Genomic DNA, 15,602 nt, shown 5'->3' with positions numbered 1-15,602 from the left:
AAGGTTTTTCAATGAAAGACCTCCGTGAAGCTTCTTACATATTGAGCATCAAGATCTATTGAGATAGATCAAGACGCTTGATAAGTTTTTCAATAAGTACATACCTTGTCAAGATTTTGAAATAGTTCAAAATGGAACAGTCAAAGAAAGAGTTCTTGCCTGTGTTACAAAGGTGTAAAATTGAGTAAGACTCAAGACCCGACCACGGCAGAAAATAGAAAGAGAATGAAAGTCATTCCCTATGCATCAGTCATAGGTTCTATAAAAGTATGCTATGCTGTGAACCAGACCTATTGTATACCTTGCTCTGTGTTTGGCAAAGGAATACAGTTTTGATCTAATAGTAGATCACTGGACAGCGGTCAAGAATATCCTTAGTGAGGACCAAGGAAATACTTCTCGATTATGGAGGTGATAAAAGAGCCTGTCGTAAAAAGTTACATCGGTGCAAGCTTTTACACCGATCCAGATGACTCTAAGTCTCAATCTGGATACATATTGAAAGTGGGAGCAATTAGCTAGAGTAGCTCCATGCAGAGCATTGTAGACATAGAATATTTGCAAAATACATACGGCTCTGAATGTGACAGACCCGTAGACTAAACTTCTCTCACGAGCAAAACATGATCATACCTTAGTACTCTTTGGGTGTTAATCACATAGCGATGTGAACTAGATTATTGACTCTAGTAAACCCTTTGGGTGTTGATCACATGACGATGTGAACTATGGGTATTAATCACATACAAATGTGAATATTGGTGTTAAATCACATGATGATGTGAACTAGATTATTGACTCTAGTGCAAGTGGGAGACTGAAGGAAATATGCCCTAGAGGCAATAATGAAGTTATTATTTATTTCCTTATATCATGATAAATGTTTATTATTCATGCTACAATTGTATTAACCGGAAACATAATACATGTGTGAATACATAGACAAACATAGTGTCACTAGTATGCCTCTACTTGACTAGCTCATTTATCAAAGATGGTTATGTTTCCTAACCATGGACAAAAGAGTTGTCATTTGATTAGCGGTATCACATCATTAGGAGAATAATGTGATTGACTTGACCCATTCCGTTAGCTTAGCACTTGATCATTTAGTATGTTGCTGTTGCTTTCTTCATGACTTATACATGTTCCTGTAACTATGAGATTATGCAACTCCCGTTTACCGGAGGAACACTTTGGGTGCTACCAAACGTCACAACGTAACTGGTTGATTATAAAGGAGTACTACAGGTGTCTCCAAAGGTACATGTTGGGTTGGCGTATTTCGAGATTAGGTTTTGTCACTCCGATTGTCGGAGAGGTATCTCTCGGCCCTCTCGGTAATGCACATCACTATAAGCCTTGCAAGCAATGTAGCTAATGAGTTAGTTACGGAATGATGCATTACGTAACGAGTAAAGAGACTTGCCAGTAACGAGATTGAACTAGGTATTGGATACCGACGATCGAATCTCGGGCAAGTAACATACCGATGACAAAGGGAACAACGTATGTTGTTATGCGGTTTGACCGATAAAGATCTTCGCAGAATATGTAGGAGCCAATATGAGCATCCAGGTTCCGCTATTGGTTATTGACCGAGAATAGTTCTAGGTCATGTCTACATTGTTCTCGAACCCGTAGGGTCCGCACGCTTAAGGTTTCGATGACAGTTATATTATGAGTTTATGAGTTTTGATGTACCGAAGGAGTTCGGAGTCCCGGATGAGATCGGGGACATGACGAGGAGTCTTGAAATGGTCGAGACGTAAAGATCGATATATTTGACGACTATATTCGGACTTCGGAAAGGTTCCGAGTGATTCGGGTATTTTTCGGAGTACCGGAGAGTTACGGGAATTCGCCGGGGAGTATATGGGCCTTATTGGGCCATACGGGAATAGAGGAAAGAGTCCAAAAGGAAGGAGGCCTGCGCCCCCCCTCTGGTCCGAATTGGACAAGGGGGGCAGCCCCCTTTTCCTTCTCCCTCTCCTTCTCTTTTCTTCTCCAACAAGGAAGGAGGAGTCCTACTCCCGGTGGGAGTAGGACTCCCCCCTTGGTGCGCCTCCTCCATAGGCCGGCCGCCTCCCCCCTTGCTCCTATATATATAGGGGCAGGGGGGCACCCCAAAGACACAACAACAATTGATCCTTGAGATCTATTAGCCGTGTGTGGTGCCCCCCTCCACCATAGTCCTCCTCGATAATATTGTAGCGGTGCTTAGGCGAAGCCCTGCGAGGGTAGAACATCAAGATCGTCACCACGCCGTCGTGCTGACGAAACTCTCCCTCGACACTCGGCTGGATCAGAGATCGAGGGACGTCATCAAGCTGAACGTGTGCTAGAACTCGGAGGTGCCGTAGTTTCGGTGCTTGATCGGTCGGGCCGTGAAGACGTACGACTACATCATCCGCGTTGTTCTAACACTTCCGCTTTCGGTCTACAAGGGTATGTAGATTACACTCTCCCCTCTCGTTGCTATGCATCACCATGATCTTGTGTGTGCGTAGAATTTTTTTTGAAATTACTACGTTACCCAACAGGAACCTACTATAAAGATTAAAATTAAAGATTATGAGTGTTTTGCTTTGTGTGATTTGGGTGCTAGTGTTTCCACGATTCCGAAAACTTTATGTGATATTCTAGGTTTCCATGATCTTGATGATTGCTCTTTAAATTTGCACCTTGCGGATTCCACCATTAAAAAGCCAATGGGAAGGATCAATGATGTCCTTATTGTTGCAAATAGAAATTTGGTGCCCGTTGATTTTATCGTTCTTGATATAGATTGCAATCTTTCTTGCCCTATTATTCTTTGTAGACCTTTCCTTAGAACGATTGGCGCTATTGATATGAAGGAAGGGAATATTAGATTCCGATTTCCAATTAAAAAGGCATGGAGCACTTTCCAAGAAAGAAAGTCAAATTACCTTATGAATCTATCATGCGAGCTACTTATGAGTCAAGTGCCAAAGATGGCACTCGTTAGATCTATCTTCGCTTTTATGCTTAGCTAGGGGCGTTAAACAATAGCGCTAGTTGGGAGGCAACCCAATTTTCTTTATATTTTTTGTTTTTGTTCCTGTTTAGTGTTAAATTTTGTTTCTACTTTCTGTTTAGATGTGTTTTTAGCTTTTAATTAGTGTTTGTGCCAAGTAGAACCTATAGGATAACCTATGATATGAGTTGATTTGATTCTGCTGAAAAACAGAAACTTTGCGCTCACGAGAAAACATTCAATAAATCACAGGAGCGAGATTTTGCATTGATTCTTTTTTCTGCTGTTCAATAAACAAATTTTTTAGGACGTCGTATTTTGGTAGGATTTTTGAGGTTCCAGAAGTTTGCGTTAGTTACAGATTGCTACAGACTGTTCTGTTTTTGACAGATTCTGTTTATCATGTGTTGTTTGCTTATTTTGATGTATCTATGGCTAGTAAAATAGTTTATGAACCATAGAGAACTTCGAATACAGTAGGTTTAACACCAATATAAATAATGAATGAGTTCATTACAGTACCTTATGTGGTGATTTTGTTTTCTTTCACTAACGGAGCTTATAAGATTTCCTGTTGAGTTTTGTGTTGTGAAGTTTCCAAGTTTTGGGTAAAGCTTTTATGGACTATGGAATAAAGAGTGGCAAGAGCCTAATCTTGGGGATGCCCAAGGCACCCCAATATATGCAAGGATATCCAAAAGCCTAAGCTTGGGGACGCCCCGGGAAGGCATCCCCTCTTTCGTCTTCGTTCATTGGTAACTTTACTTGGAGCTATATTTTTATTTACCACATGATATGTGTTTTTCTTGGAGCGTCGTATATTATATTGGTCTTTGCTTGTTAGTTTACCACAATCATCCTTTTTGTAACACACCTTTTGGGAGAAGCCTATTTGCTTAGGATTTGATAGAATACTCTATGTGCTTCACTTATATCTTTTGAGCTTGATAGTTTTTGCTCTAGTGCTTCACTTATATCTTTTAGAGCACGGTGGTGGATTAATTTTGAACAAATTGCTAGTCTCTCATGCTTCACTTATATTATTTTGAGAGTCTCTTAGAACAGAATGGTATTTTCTATGGTTATAAATTGGTCCTAGAATGATGAGCATCCAAGTTGGGTATAATAAAAACTATCATAGAAAGTGAATTGGATGCTATGATCAATTTGATGCTTGATAATTGTTTTGAGATATTGAGGTAGTGATATTAAAGTCATGCTAGTTGGGTGATTATGAATTTAAAAGAATACTTGTGTTGAAGTTTGTGATTCCCGTAGCATGCACGTATGGTGAACTGCTTTGTGATGAAGTTGGAGCACAATTTTATTTATTGAGTGTCTTCCTTATGAGTGGCGGTCGGGGACGAGCGATGGTCTTTTCCTACCAATCTATCCCCCTAGGAGCATGCGCATAGTGCTTTGGTTTTTGATGACTTCTAAATTTTTGCAACAAGTATATGAGTTCTTTTGACTAATGTTGAGTCCATGGATTATACGCACCCTTTTCACCCTTCCATTATTGCTAGCCTCTCTTGTACCCTGCAACTTTCGCCGGTACCATACACCCACCATATACCTTCCTCAAAACAGCCACCATACCTACCTATTGTGGCATTTCCATAGCCATTCCGAGATATATTGCCATGCAACTTTCCACCGTTCCGTTCATATGACACGCATTACTTTTGTCATATTGCTCTTTGCATGATCATGTAGTTGACATTGTATTTGTGGCAAGGCCACCTTCATAATTTTCATACATGTCACTCTTGATTCATTGCATATCCCGGTACACCGTCGGAGGCATTCATATAGAGTCATACCTTGTTCTAGCTTTGAGTTGTAAATCCATAAAAGTGTGATGATCTTCATTATTAGAGCATTGTCCTAGTGAGGAAAGGATGATGAAGACTATGATTCCCCCACAAGTCGGGATGAGACTTCGGACTTTACAAAAAGAAAAAAAAGAAGAAAAAAAGAAAGGCCAAAAAGAAAGAAAGAAAGAAAGGGAAGGCCAAAGAAAAAAAAGAAAAAAAGAAAAAAAAATGAGAGAAAAAGAGAGAAGGGACAATGCTACTATCTCTTTTTCCACACTTGTGCTTCAAAATAGCACCATTATCTTCATGATAGAGAGTCCCATATGTTGTGACTTTCATATACTAGTGGGAATTTTTCATTATAGAACTTGGCTTGTATATTCCAATGATGGGCTTCCTCAAAATGCCATGCACACCCACTAGTTTTCTTTTGTTGAGCTTCCATATATTTATAGCTCTAGTGCATCTGTTGCATGGCAATCCCTACTCACTCGCATTCATATCTATTAATGGGCATCTCCATAGCCCATTGATATGCCTAGTTGATGTGAGACTATCTTCTCCGTTTTTGTCTTCTCCACAACCACCATTCTATTCCACATATAGTGTTATGTCCATGGCTCACGCTCATGTATTGCAGGAAAGTTGAAAGAGTTTGAGATTATTAAAGTATGAAACAATTGCTTGGCTTGTCATCGAGGTTGTGCATGATTAAATACTTTGTGTGATGGAGATAGAGCAATAGCCAGACTATATGATTTTGTAGGGATAAGTTTCTTTGGCCATGTTATTTTGAGAAGACATGATTACTTTGCTTAGTATGCTTGAAGTATTACTATTTCTTATGTCAATATGAACTTTTATCTTGAATCTTTTGGATCTGAACATTCATGCCACAATAAAGAAAATTACATTGAGAATTATGCTAGGTAGCATTCCACATCAAAAATTTCTTTTTTTATCATTTACCTACTCGAGGACGAGCAGGAATTAAGCTTGGGGATGCTTGATACGTCTCCAACGTATCTATAATTTTTGATTGTTCCATGCTATTATATTACCTGTTTTGGATGTTTATGGGCTTTATTTTATACATTATTATCATTTTTGGGACTAACCTACTAACCGGAGGCCCAGCCCGTATTGCTGTTTTTTTGCCTATTTCAGTATTTCGAAGAAAAGGAATATCAAATGGAGTCCAAACGGAATGAAACCTTCGGGAGCGTGATTTTTGGAACGAACGTGACCCAGAGGATGTGGAGTGCAAGTCAAGAAACAACCGGAGCCTCCACGAGATAGGAGGGGGCCCCCCTTCTAGGGTGCGCCCCCCTATCTCGTGGGCCCCTCAAGCGTCCACCGACGTACTTCTTCCTCCTATATAAGTCTACGTACCCCGAAAACATCCAGGAGCCACCTGAAGAAATATTTCCGCCACCGTAACCTTCTGTATCCGCGAGATCCCATCTTGGAGTCGTCGACGGCGTTCTGCCGGAGGGGGGATCCACCACGGAGGGCTTCTACATCAACATCCTTGCCCCTCCAATGAGTTGTGAGTAGTTTACATCAGACCTATGGGTCCATAGTTATTAGCTAGATGGCTTCTTCTCTCTTTTTGGATCTCAATACAATGTTCTTCCCCTCTCTTGTGAAGAACTATTCGATGTAATCTCTTTTTGCGGTGTGTTTGTCAAGATCCGATGAATTGTGGGTTTATGATCAGATTTATCTATGGATATTAATTGAATCTTCTCTGAATTTTTTTATATGATTGAGTTATCTTTGCAAGTCTCTTCGAATTATCTGTTTGGTTTGGCCTACTAGATTGATCTTTCTTGCCATGGGAGAAGTGCTTAGCTTTGCGTTCAATCTTGCGGTGTTCTTACCCAGTGACAGAAAGGGTTGCAAGACACCTATTGTATTGTTGCCATCGAGGATAACAAGATGGGGTTTATATCATATTGCTTGAGTTTATCCCTCTACATCATGTCATCTTGCTTAATGCGTTACTATGTTCTTATGAACTTAATACTCTAGATGCATGCTGGATAGCAGTCGATGTGTGGAGTAATAGTAGTAGATGCAGGCAGGAGTCGGTCTACTTGTTGCGGATGTGATGCCTATATACATGATCATGCCTAGATAACGTCATAATTATTCGCTTTTCTATCAATTGCTTGACAGTAATTTGTTCACCCACCGTAAAACTTATGCTCTCGAGAGAAGCCTCTAGTGAAACCTATGGCCCCCGAGTCTATCTCTTATCATATTTGTTTCCAGTCTACTTTTATTTGCATCTTTATTTTCTGCATCTATATTATAAAATACCAAATATATATTTATCTTATCATATTATCTCTATCAGATCTCACTTCCGCAAGTGGCCGTGAAGGGATTGACAACCCCTTTATCGCGTTGGTTGCGAGTTCTTTGTTTGTTTGTGTAGGTTTGTGGGACTTGTTGAGGAGCGTCCTACTGGATTGATACCTTGGTTCTCAAAAACTGAGGGAAATACTTACGCTACTATGCTGCATCACCCTCTCCTCTTCGAGGAAAACCAACGCAAGCTCAAGACGTAGCAGCCCCTCCTGCCTTTCCCTCTCATGGGAGAAAGGAAAGGGGGGAGCGCCACCCTCCCATGCCTTTCCCCGCACTACAAATAAGGAAGGGGGGCACGGCTTGGGAGGGACCCCCAGTAGGATTCCTCCTACTTGGGGCCTCCTTTGGCTGCTCCTCCCTCCCTCCCACCTATATATATGTGGGAGGGGGGCACCCAGCACACAACAGATAATTGCCTAGCCGTGTGCAGTGCCCCCTTCCACCATTTACACCCCAGGTCATATTTTCGTACTGCTTAGGCAAAGCCCTGCGGATATCACTTCACCATCACCGTCACCACGCCATCGTGCTGACAGAACTCACGTCTTGCTGGATCAAGAAGGCGAGGGACGTGACCGAGCTGAACTTGTGCAGAACGCGGAGGTGTCGTCCGTTCGGTACTTGATTGGTTGAAGCGTGAAGAAGTTCGACTACATCAACCGCGTTGTAAAACGCTTCCGCTTACGGTCTACGAGGGTACGTAGACACACTCTTCCTCTCGTTTCTATGCATCTCCGTGGATAGATCATTGCGTGTGCATAGATTTTTTTTTGTTTTCCATGCAACTTTTCCAACACAAACATGGCAATGTGTCCTGTAGTCGAGGTTCACACGACAACACTAAAGGAAGAACAACACAACACATCATCAAAACATTGAACAAAAACCAACGACTTCACTTGATTACTTATAACAAGATTTCTCCATGTCCTCAAGAACTAATGGAACTACTCACAAATCATATTCATGTTCATGATCAGAGGAGAATAATATATAATTAACAATCTGAACATATAATATTCCTCCAAGTAAATCAACTAGCATCAACTACAAGATATAATCAACACTACTAGTAACCCACAGGTACCAATTTCAGGTTTGAGACAACGGTTGGATACAAGAGATGAACTAGGTTTGGAGAGGAGATGGTGCTGGTGAGATGTTGATGGAGATGAGTTCTCCCATGATGAGAGGAACGTTAGTGATGACGATAGCTTCGATTTCCCCCTCCTGGAGGGAAGTATCCCCGACGAAATTGCTCTGTCAGAGAGCAAAAATGCTCTTGTCCTGGTCCCGCCTCAAGATGGCGGCGCTCCGTCCTGAAAGTCTTCTCTTGAATTTTTTTTCTAGAGGAAATGACTTCATATGGCGGAAGATGGACATCGGTGGACCTCTGTGGGCCCCACAAGCTCATATGGTGCGCCCCAGGGGCAAATGACTTCACATTTTCAGGTTATTTGGAGCTCTGGAGAATAGTTATCTCTATTGTACCTCTTTTAAGTTTCAAAATTCTAGCCGCCGGCAATCTCCCTCTTGTGATGTAACTTGCAATTTAAGAGAGAAAAGGCATTATAATGGCATTAAACAGTGAAATATAAGTTTAAAACAATAGAAATAATAGTAGAAAACATGATGCAAAATGCATGTATCAAGCGCCAGAGTTGGTTCGTCGGCCAACAAGCCTACTTAATGGAGGCATACGGACGGACATGCATTGAATGGGCGTGGTAGATATTTGTCCCGTCCCGTACAACAAACGTCACTCCGACATTGAACAGTCCCGGACACCGGGGACGTGGCGCAGGCAACTCTCTCGACCGGCGCGACTCTTCATGCCAGCGCCAATGAGAGGTCACGTCCGCTCTGGGTGTGCGTCTTGCAGAGCAGCCTCTCTACAGCGGTATGAATGCGGGCAGCTGCCGCCAGGTGGGTACGCACGCAGGTGAGAGAGAAGGGTTTTGGATGGGCCAGGGCATTCAGGAGCGGGCGTGGCAGCGTCCGGACGCCCGCAAAGCACCCCCCCCTCCCCCGTTTGTCCTGGGTTTGCGGGACAAAGTGCGGCTGGGCTGCCGAACGGACTGATATAGGACCGCGTTGGATGGCAAAACACGTCCAGACCGCCGGTTCAGATGTATGCGGGCGGTTTGAGGGTCCGTGTTGGAGATGCCCTTACTTGCTAGTACTTCGCGCTTCTTATAGTGTAGGCATGCATTCATCCTACCTTACACCAAATAAAAGAGCCTTTTAATTCTATGATGATCACCTAACCTCTCAGGCATTTCTAGCTAAAAACTAAACACTCTGACAAATAGTGGCAACCTTAAGTACACGAGCCAAACATACACTTAATAATTTCTCATGCCTCTCATCAAAGTTCATCTCATCTCATACATGCATGTTAGCCAACTTTAAATCTTCTTTTAACAATAAGAGGATGCTTAAATCTTAATACCACCACTGAGTAGTAGTAACCTGGGGCGACTTATTGCAACAGGAAATCAAGCCAACACTAATGTTCATGTTAGAAGAGATCCTCATGGATTTATTTGACCAAATTTCATGGAAATGCCTAATTTTCTCACGCATCACCCTTCACTCAACGTCTATGCAACATTGTTGATCGATCATCAATGGGTCACTCACTTGTACACACATAACAGAAAAAAAGAACTGAGTATGTGAACATATATTAGGACGATCTGGAATTTAAGTTAAATGAAATGAGAAATGGATATTGTTCTAGAGCGACTCAACAGTGATTCAGAGCCGATCGATGGGGACCGGGTTGCACGTGTGCGTGAGCAGCATGACCACCTCAATGAACTATCTCACGCCCAACAAGAAATCGTCGATGAGTTGCTTCTATGAGAGGGAGGGGGCATCAACCCTCTTCGCGCTACATTGCTATACATGAGAAGGGGGCTATGTTGGGGAAAGTATAACAAAGGATATATGCATGCTTACATGTCATTTTTTCCTATATGGAGGAGAGAGACAAAAAATGAATGTGCTCTCATCAATGTTAATTATTTCATGAGACAAAAAATGACTAGCTAAACACCAAACACTATGACAAACAGTGGCAACCTTAAGTACACCAACCAAACATACACTTAATAATTTCTCATGCCTCTCATCAAAGTTCATCTCATCTCATACATGCATGTTAGCCAACCTTAAATATTTTTTAAAAAATATAAGAGGATGCTTAAATCTTAATACCACCACTGAATAGTACTAGCAACATGGGGCAGCTTATTGCAACAGGAAATTAAGCCAACACTATTGTCCATGTTAGAAGATATCCTCACTAAAATAAGAGTAACACAAGACGCTCGATTAGAAGCTATAGTAGATCCACATACTGACCAAAGCAAAATATACTAGCAGCTAGCTATATATAAGGACTTTTTTTCCTTGTAGCAACTAGGTAGAGATAACTATAATTCGCCTTGCCCAAATTCTCCCGCGCGGCGCCCTTGACCCAAGACGTACACAGGCATCGGCGATCGATCTTCAGCGAGTCTCACATCTGCACACGAAAAAAAGTGTAAAAACAGCAGGTGTAGAGATCAATTAAAATGTAAGCGGTAATGGTACAATTAATTAGTGGTTGGTCAATTAATTTGGCTAGTGAAGGCGAGGGCACGTAGACAGAGAGAATGAGTGGCACGTACCAGGACGTAGTAGCAGGCGCCGTTCTGGAGGGGCTCGGCGGTGACCCCGGCCCCGTCGACGGGGATTGCCTCGCCGGTCTGCCCGAGCATCACGGCCGCCGGGCCGAACAGCGCCTTCACGTCCATGCACACCATCGCCGGCACGCTGTAGCATTGCACGGGGGCGCCCGGCCGCCCGGCGGCCACGGTCACTACCGTCGCCATTGGCGTCGGCGCGCCTCCTCCGGCCAGCAGCCCGGCGTCCAGGAGCCCTGCTCCACCGCAAAACAGAAGTACCAAAAATTAATCTAACGTGAAACCACTGCAACAAAAAGCTGCCACGATTTATGACCTGCGTATACGATCGAGAACCGAACCCTATGGATGCATATGTGTGTATGCAGTGCAGGAGGAGATCCAAGCAGGCAGGCAGAGGCATCTTCTTCTGACCCGGAGGTGCCATGCACACGTCCAATCTCGGAAGCGACGCCACCATTGTGATGCGAGAAGGATTCAAGAACGAAGCTACAGCTAGCATTCAAGTGCCCTGCTTGCTTGCTTGAAGACCGGGCTATCTATCGGAATCGGAGTAGCAGTTTTTTGACCGCCGTCGCTTCAATCCTCTTGACAACGTACGCGCGCTAATTAAACCCTCCCGATCGATCGGTGCATCCATCAGACGTTTCGCACGGCTTGGGAAGAAGCTCTGCCGTGACATGACTATACAGGCAGATCGATCAGTAACTGTTCTCTGAAGATACCCGCCTGCCTGCCTGCCTGCGCGCGTTCCCTGGGATCCCAAGCCAGTGCCAGCTTTCGTGCTGGAAAGAATCGCGCACAATGATGGATGCAAACAATGTCTAGGATCTATGAGAGGGAAAAGCAGAAGGAAAATAGAAACGCTGTCTTTCCTAGGTTCATGCAGGATGATGAAACAAAAACATTGCCCTCAATTCATAGGAGAAGTGGAGAACAAACGTAGTGTCCCTATTCTTTCATTTGATTCAAATAATTGGAACTTGGGGCAAATAAATAGAAAGAATCTTCCTTTGTTTGAGTTTTGAAAGAAAAGTAAAAAAGAAAATATACTATCTGCCCAAACATATACTCCCCCGTTTTATGTACTCTGCATATTTAGCTTTGGCCTAAGTCAAACTTTATAAAGCTTGACCAAGTTTCGCGAAAACAATCTATACTTTCATAATAACCAATATATATTGTATGCAAATATATTGAATGATGATTCTAACGGTATTGATTTGGTATTGGCGATGCTCATAGTTTTTTGTTTAAAGTTGATCAAAGTTTGCAAAGTTTGACTCGAGACAAAACTAATATGTGAAGTAAATAAAAACGGAGGGAGTATTTTTTTTTTGTTTTGCATTCCTATTGAGAAAAAACAAAGCAAAGGCCATAGATTTCATACTAATTAATCTTACTTTTGCATATGTTCTTACGTTGATTTCACTACACTTTATAGGATTCATGTGTTTTTCCTATTATCGGGAACCAATGTTAGTTCCGTGAAATTTATATATTTCTTGCAACTATCATATATTGTGCTCGCGCATTAATTCCTATCATGTTCTTGTGCTATCCGTCTAGGCCTACGTTTTTAGAATCCTGCAAGGCAGAGCTTAATTTGTCATATAGTAGTCCCATCTTTTTCTTCTTTTGCATGAACATGCTTGAACTACTAGTACTAGCAGATTTTCGCCTAAACTTCTTGCCAAGTAAATATATGTAGCTATAATAATAGTAACAATTTCCACTATATATGGATGATTTGATGCTTTCCCATCAAGCTAGAAAATGAAGTACACAATTTCAAAAACAGAAAAGAAAATGAAGTACACGCATGGATCGACACGTCGCTTGGCTCACAACAACCATGTCATGTCCGCGTCCCTACGGGCACCAGCTCACAATATTTTGGCACATTCAAGTTCCTACAGTTGGGAGAGCTGACAGGTTCCCCTATCCTTGACATGGAAGTGTCCCTGTGCAGGCGTCAACAACAGCATGCACATACTCACAAAGCCATGACAGGATAGGTCTCTCTTGTACATGGCCTAACCTTGTCTCCTTGCCTGCAGCATGCTGGGTCTTTGGTACGCACCACGCATGCATGCATCCGATCGATCGATTGGAGCTATGTACTGCGTATGTGTGTGCGTACGTACCATGCATGCAATGAAATGCAAGCTACTCTAGTGCTATGCAGCGGGAAAGACATGTCATCGTCCGTGCTAATCTATCGATCTACGTGCCGTGTTGTACTCTGTGATGGAAGTGGCAAGTACTCACCTTTCTCCATTGGTGTCAAGCTCCGCTAGAGCCAAGCTTTGCATGCATGCAGCAGGTAGATCGAGACAGTGACAGGGCAGGCGCAGCAATGCATGCACATGCTAAGCTCTGACAAATTATCATGGTGTACCGTACGTGTGTGAGCAGGTAGCAATGCATGGTGGATTATGGATGGAATGATGAAAACGTGCTACGTAGGAGTACATTCAAATTACTGGCTCATGAACAGTTGAGCGTAGTACCTTGCAGCTGATCGGTGAATGCAGAGCTTGCGGCGGCGTTGCCGGTAGGCGGAGTGCATGGGAGGACGGCCGCACTGACGTCCGCGCCGGCGGTGGCGCCGAGGCCGTAGTGGTGCAGAAACCCCAGCCTTGCCTTCTCGTCGTCCTTAATCACGGCGCTCACCGCGTCGGAGGGTGGATCCGCCGCCACGTTGAAGTTGAACTGGCCGCCGACGCCGAGACCCAGCTTGGAGGAGCTCATGTCGTCCACGATCTCATGCTGCCCTAACGCCGAGTCGGTGCAGAGGCCAGGAAGGAGGAGCGCGCCAGGGGAGACCGCCGTCGGATGCGTGTGGGCATGCGAGCCGAGGAAGCCGCCAAGCTCGGTGGCTGGCAGGTACTGGCTCTGGCTCTGCGGCGGCCACTGCAGGTGGAGCGGCGGCTGCTCAGGGATGGAGGTTACCAGCTCGCGCACCGGCGTCGGCGTCGGCATCGACGACATGGGATTGTTCTGCAGCTGGTAGTAGAGCTGGCACGCGGACAGCCCAGGCGACGGTGTCAGTGGTGGAGCCGGGGCGAACAGGTCGATGGCGGCGGTCGACAGCGGCAGCATCGGCTGGGACAGGGAGGCTGCCGCCGCAGACGCCATGGCCGTCGTTTTCATGGTCACCGACCTGCTGGATCCGGAGGAGCGGTCGGAGGAGGACGATGACGAGGACGTCGGCGCCTGGAGCGTGCCGGACGGCGCGAGGAAACGCCTCGGCGGCGTCACCGGAGCCGGCGCAGGCATCCTCACCGCTAGGGACGCGCGCATCACGGCGGCGCGACCGCCGGTAGGCTGTTGGCCCTGGGCAGCGGCTGCGGCCGCGGCGGCGCGAAGCTTGTTCTTGGTGCGGGACTTGCGGTTCTGGAACCAGTAGAAGACGTTGGCGTCGGCGACGTGGCCGTACTCCTGCAGGCGGAGGCGGATGCGGCGGATCTCGTCGCGGGGAGGGTTGACGACGCCGGAGTTGAAGATCCCCTCCAGGATCCAGATCTGCTCCGGCCGGGGGTTCCACCGCGGTTTCGTCTCCCCTGGGCTCCTTGTCGTCTCCTGGTCAAGCCCTGCCATTTAGCATCCACAAACTGACCAGATCAACTCCCCAACAAACCCTAGCTCATCTACACGCACACAGATCATGCAACAAGCTAATAAAAAACATGATATCCCGATGCAAAATTGCAAATCATGCGAAGACGACGGACGGCGACGGCGGCGACATATACCTGAGGAGATCAAGGAGGACCTGGTGTGGGTGTTGCTCATGTCAGGCTGGTGGTGGAAGTCGCAGGCAGCAGGGTTGGACCTGAACATGCTCGGCCAGTGCTTGTTCGAGGACGCCATGGGTGAGAAGATCGAGGTAGCTGCGACCTACTTCGATCTGTAGAGGAACGGTGGGCCGGGGAAGAAGAAGAAGAACCCTATGGATCTGGCTATGGCTCTCCCCTCCTCATCCTCGGCTGCTGCTTATAATGGCGTGGCGCCCTTGCGGCCTCGCCTCAGCTACCTACCCCAGTCTGTGAGCAGTAGTTAATGTCACCACCCATGTCATCCTTCCTTTTGTTTTGCTCCCTTGGACTTGGGCATGGATCCATGTGTGTGTGTGAATGGGATGTGGATGTAGCAGTAGGCTAGTATAGCACAGTTGCATAGGGAGGGGAGGAATATTAAAGGGTGGTAGACTGGTACTACCTCCGTCTCGGTGTATAAGTCATTCGCGTAGTTCTAGGTCATCGATTTGAGGAATTAAATATGTGTTATATATCATGAAAAGTATATCACTAGATTTCTACACAGATGTAGTTTCTAAATATATTTTTTTGTCACATATAATACATATTTAGATAGTTAAATTGTCGATCTAAAACTACGCAAATGACTTATACACCGGGACGGAGGTAGTACTAGTAGTCCTACTGTTCATTACTCATGGATGGATGCTTTGCTTGCTTGAGATTGACCGCACACTGTTGAGGTATTGAAATGGTAGAAGGTGCACTCACTGATGATTTGATTCTTTCTAGATTGCCTAGCAAGGAATGCATGCATGGCATGCAAAAGTACTGCCTTTCTGCATGGCCTTGTATTAGCAGTAGTAGTACTTTTGCACCGGAGAGTATGATGTGGGCATACTGATTAGTAGTGATGATAAAGTAACACATGGTCAAACCATATAAGTTAGGGCTT

At 44.7% G+C, this 15,602-nt stretch overlaps 1 protein-coding gene across 1 annotated transcript; it reads right to left on the bottom strand.

Moving 5' to 3' along the window:
- Window positions 1-10,474: 10,474 nt before the first annotated feature.
- Window positions 10,475-15,008, bottom strand: LOC123099066 (WUSCHEL-related homeobox 12). The gene is made up of 4 exons (XM_044521193.1): window positions 14,642-15,008; window positions 13,397-14,479; window positions 10,869-11,119; window positions 10,475-10,723 (listed from the first exon to the last, which is right to left on the bottom strand). Exons 1-4 carry the CDS (start codon window positions 14,757-14,759, stop codon window positions 10,718-10,720), a joined length of 1,458 nt encoding a protein of 485 aa, XP_044377128.1. The 5' UTR covers window positions 14,760-15,008; the 3' UTR covers window positions 10,475-10,717.
- Between the last annotated feature and the right edge of the window lie 594 nt (window positions 15,009-15,602).

This window comes from Triticum aestivum, chromosome 1B (assembly GCF_018294505.1).
Source record: "Triticum aestivum cultivar Chinese Spring chromosome 1B, IWGSC CS RefSeq v2.1, whole genome shotgun sequence".
Taxonomy (NCBI): domain Eukaryota; kingdom Viridiplantae; phylum Streptophyta; class Magnoliopsida; order Poales; family Poaceae; genus Triticum; species Triticum aestivum.
Note: the sequence above shows the minus strand (reverse complement) of the source record. Positions and strands in the feature narration are given on the sequence as shown.

What these genes read in the sequence shown, in the direction of transcription:
- LOC123099066 (XM_044521193.1), bottom strand. Translation starts at nt 14,759, where the DNA reads ATGGCGTCCTCGAACAAGCACTGGCCGAGCATGTTCAGGTCCAACCCT. An exon ending in GTCCTCCTTGATCTCCTCAG is followed by an intron (nt 14,480 to 14,641) that starts GTATATGTCGCC and finishes GCTAAATGGCAG; the next exon opens with GGCTTGACCAGGAGACGACA. An exon ending in ATTCACCGATCAGCTGCAAG is followed by an intron (nt 11,120 to 13,396) that starts GTACTACGCTCA and finishes GCGGTGGAGCAG; the next exon opens with GGCTCCTGGACGCCGGGCTG.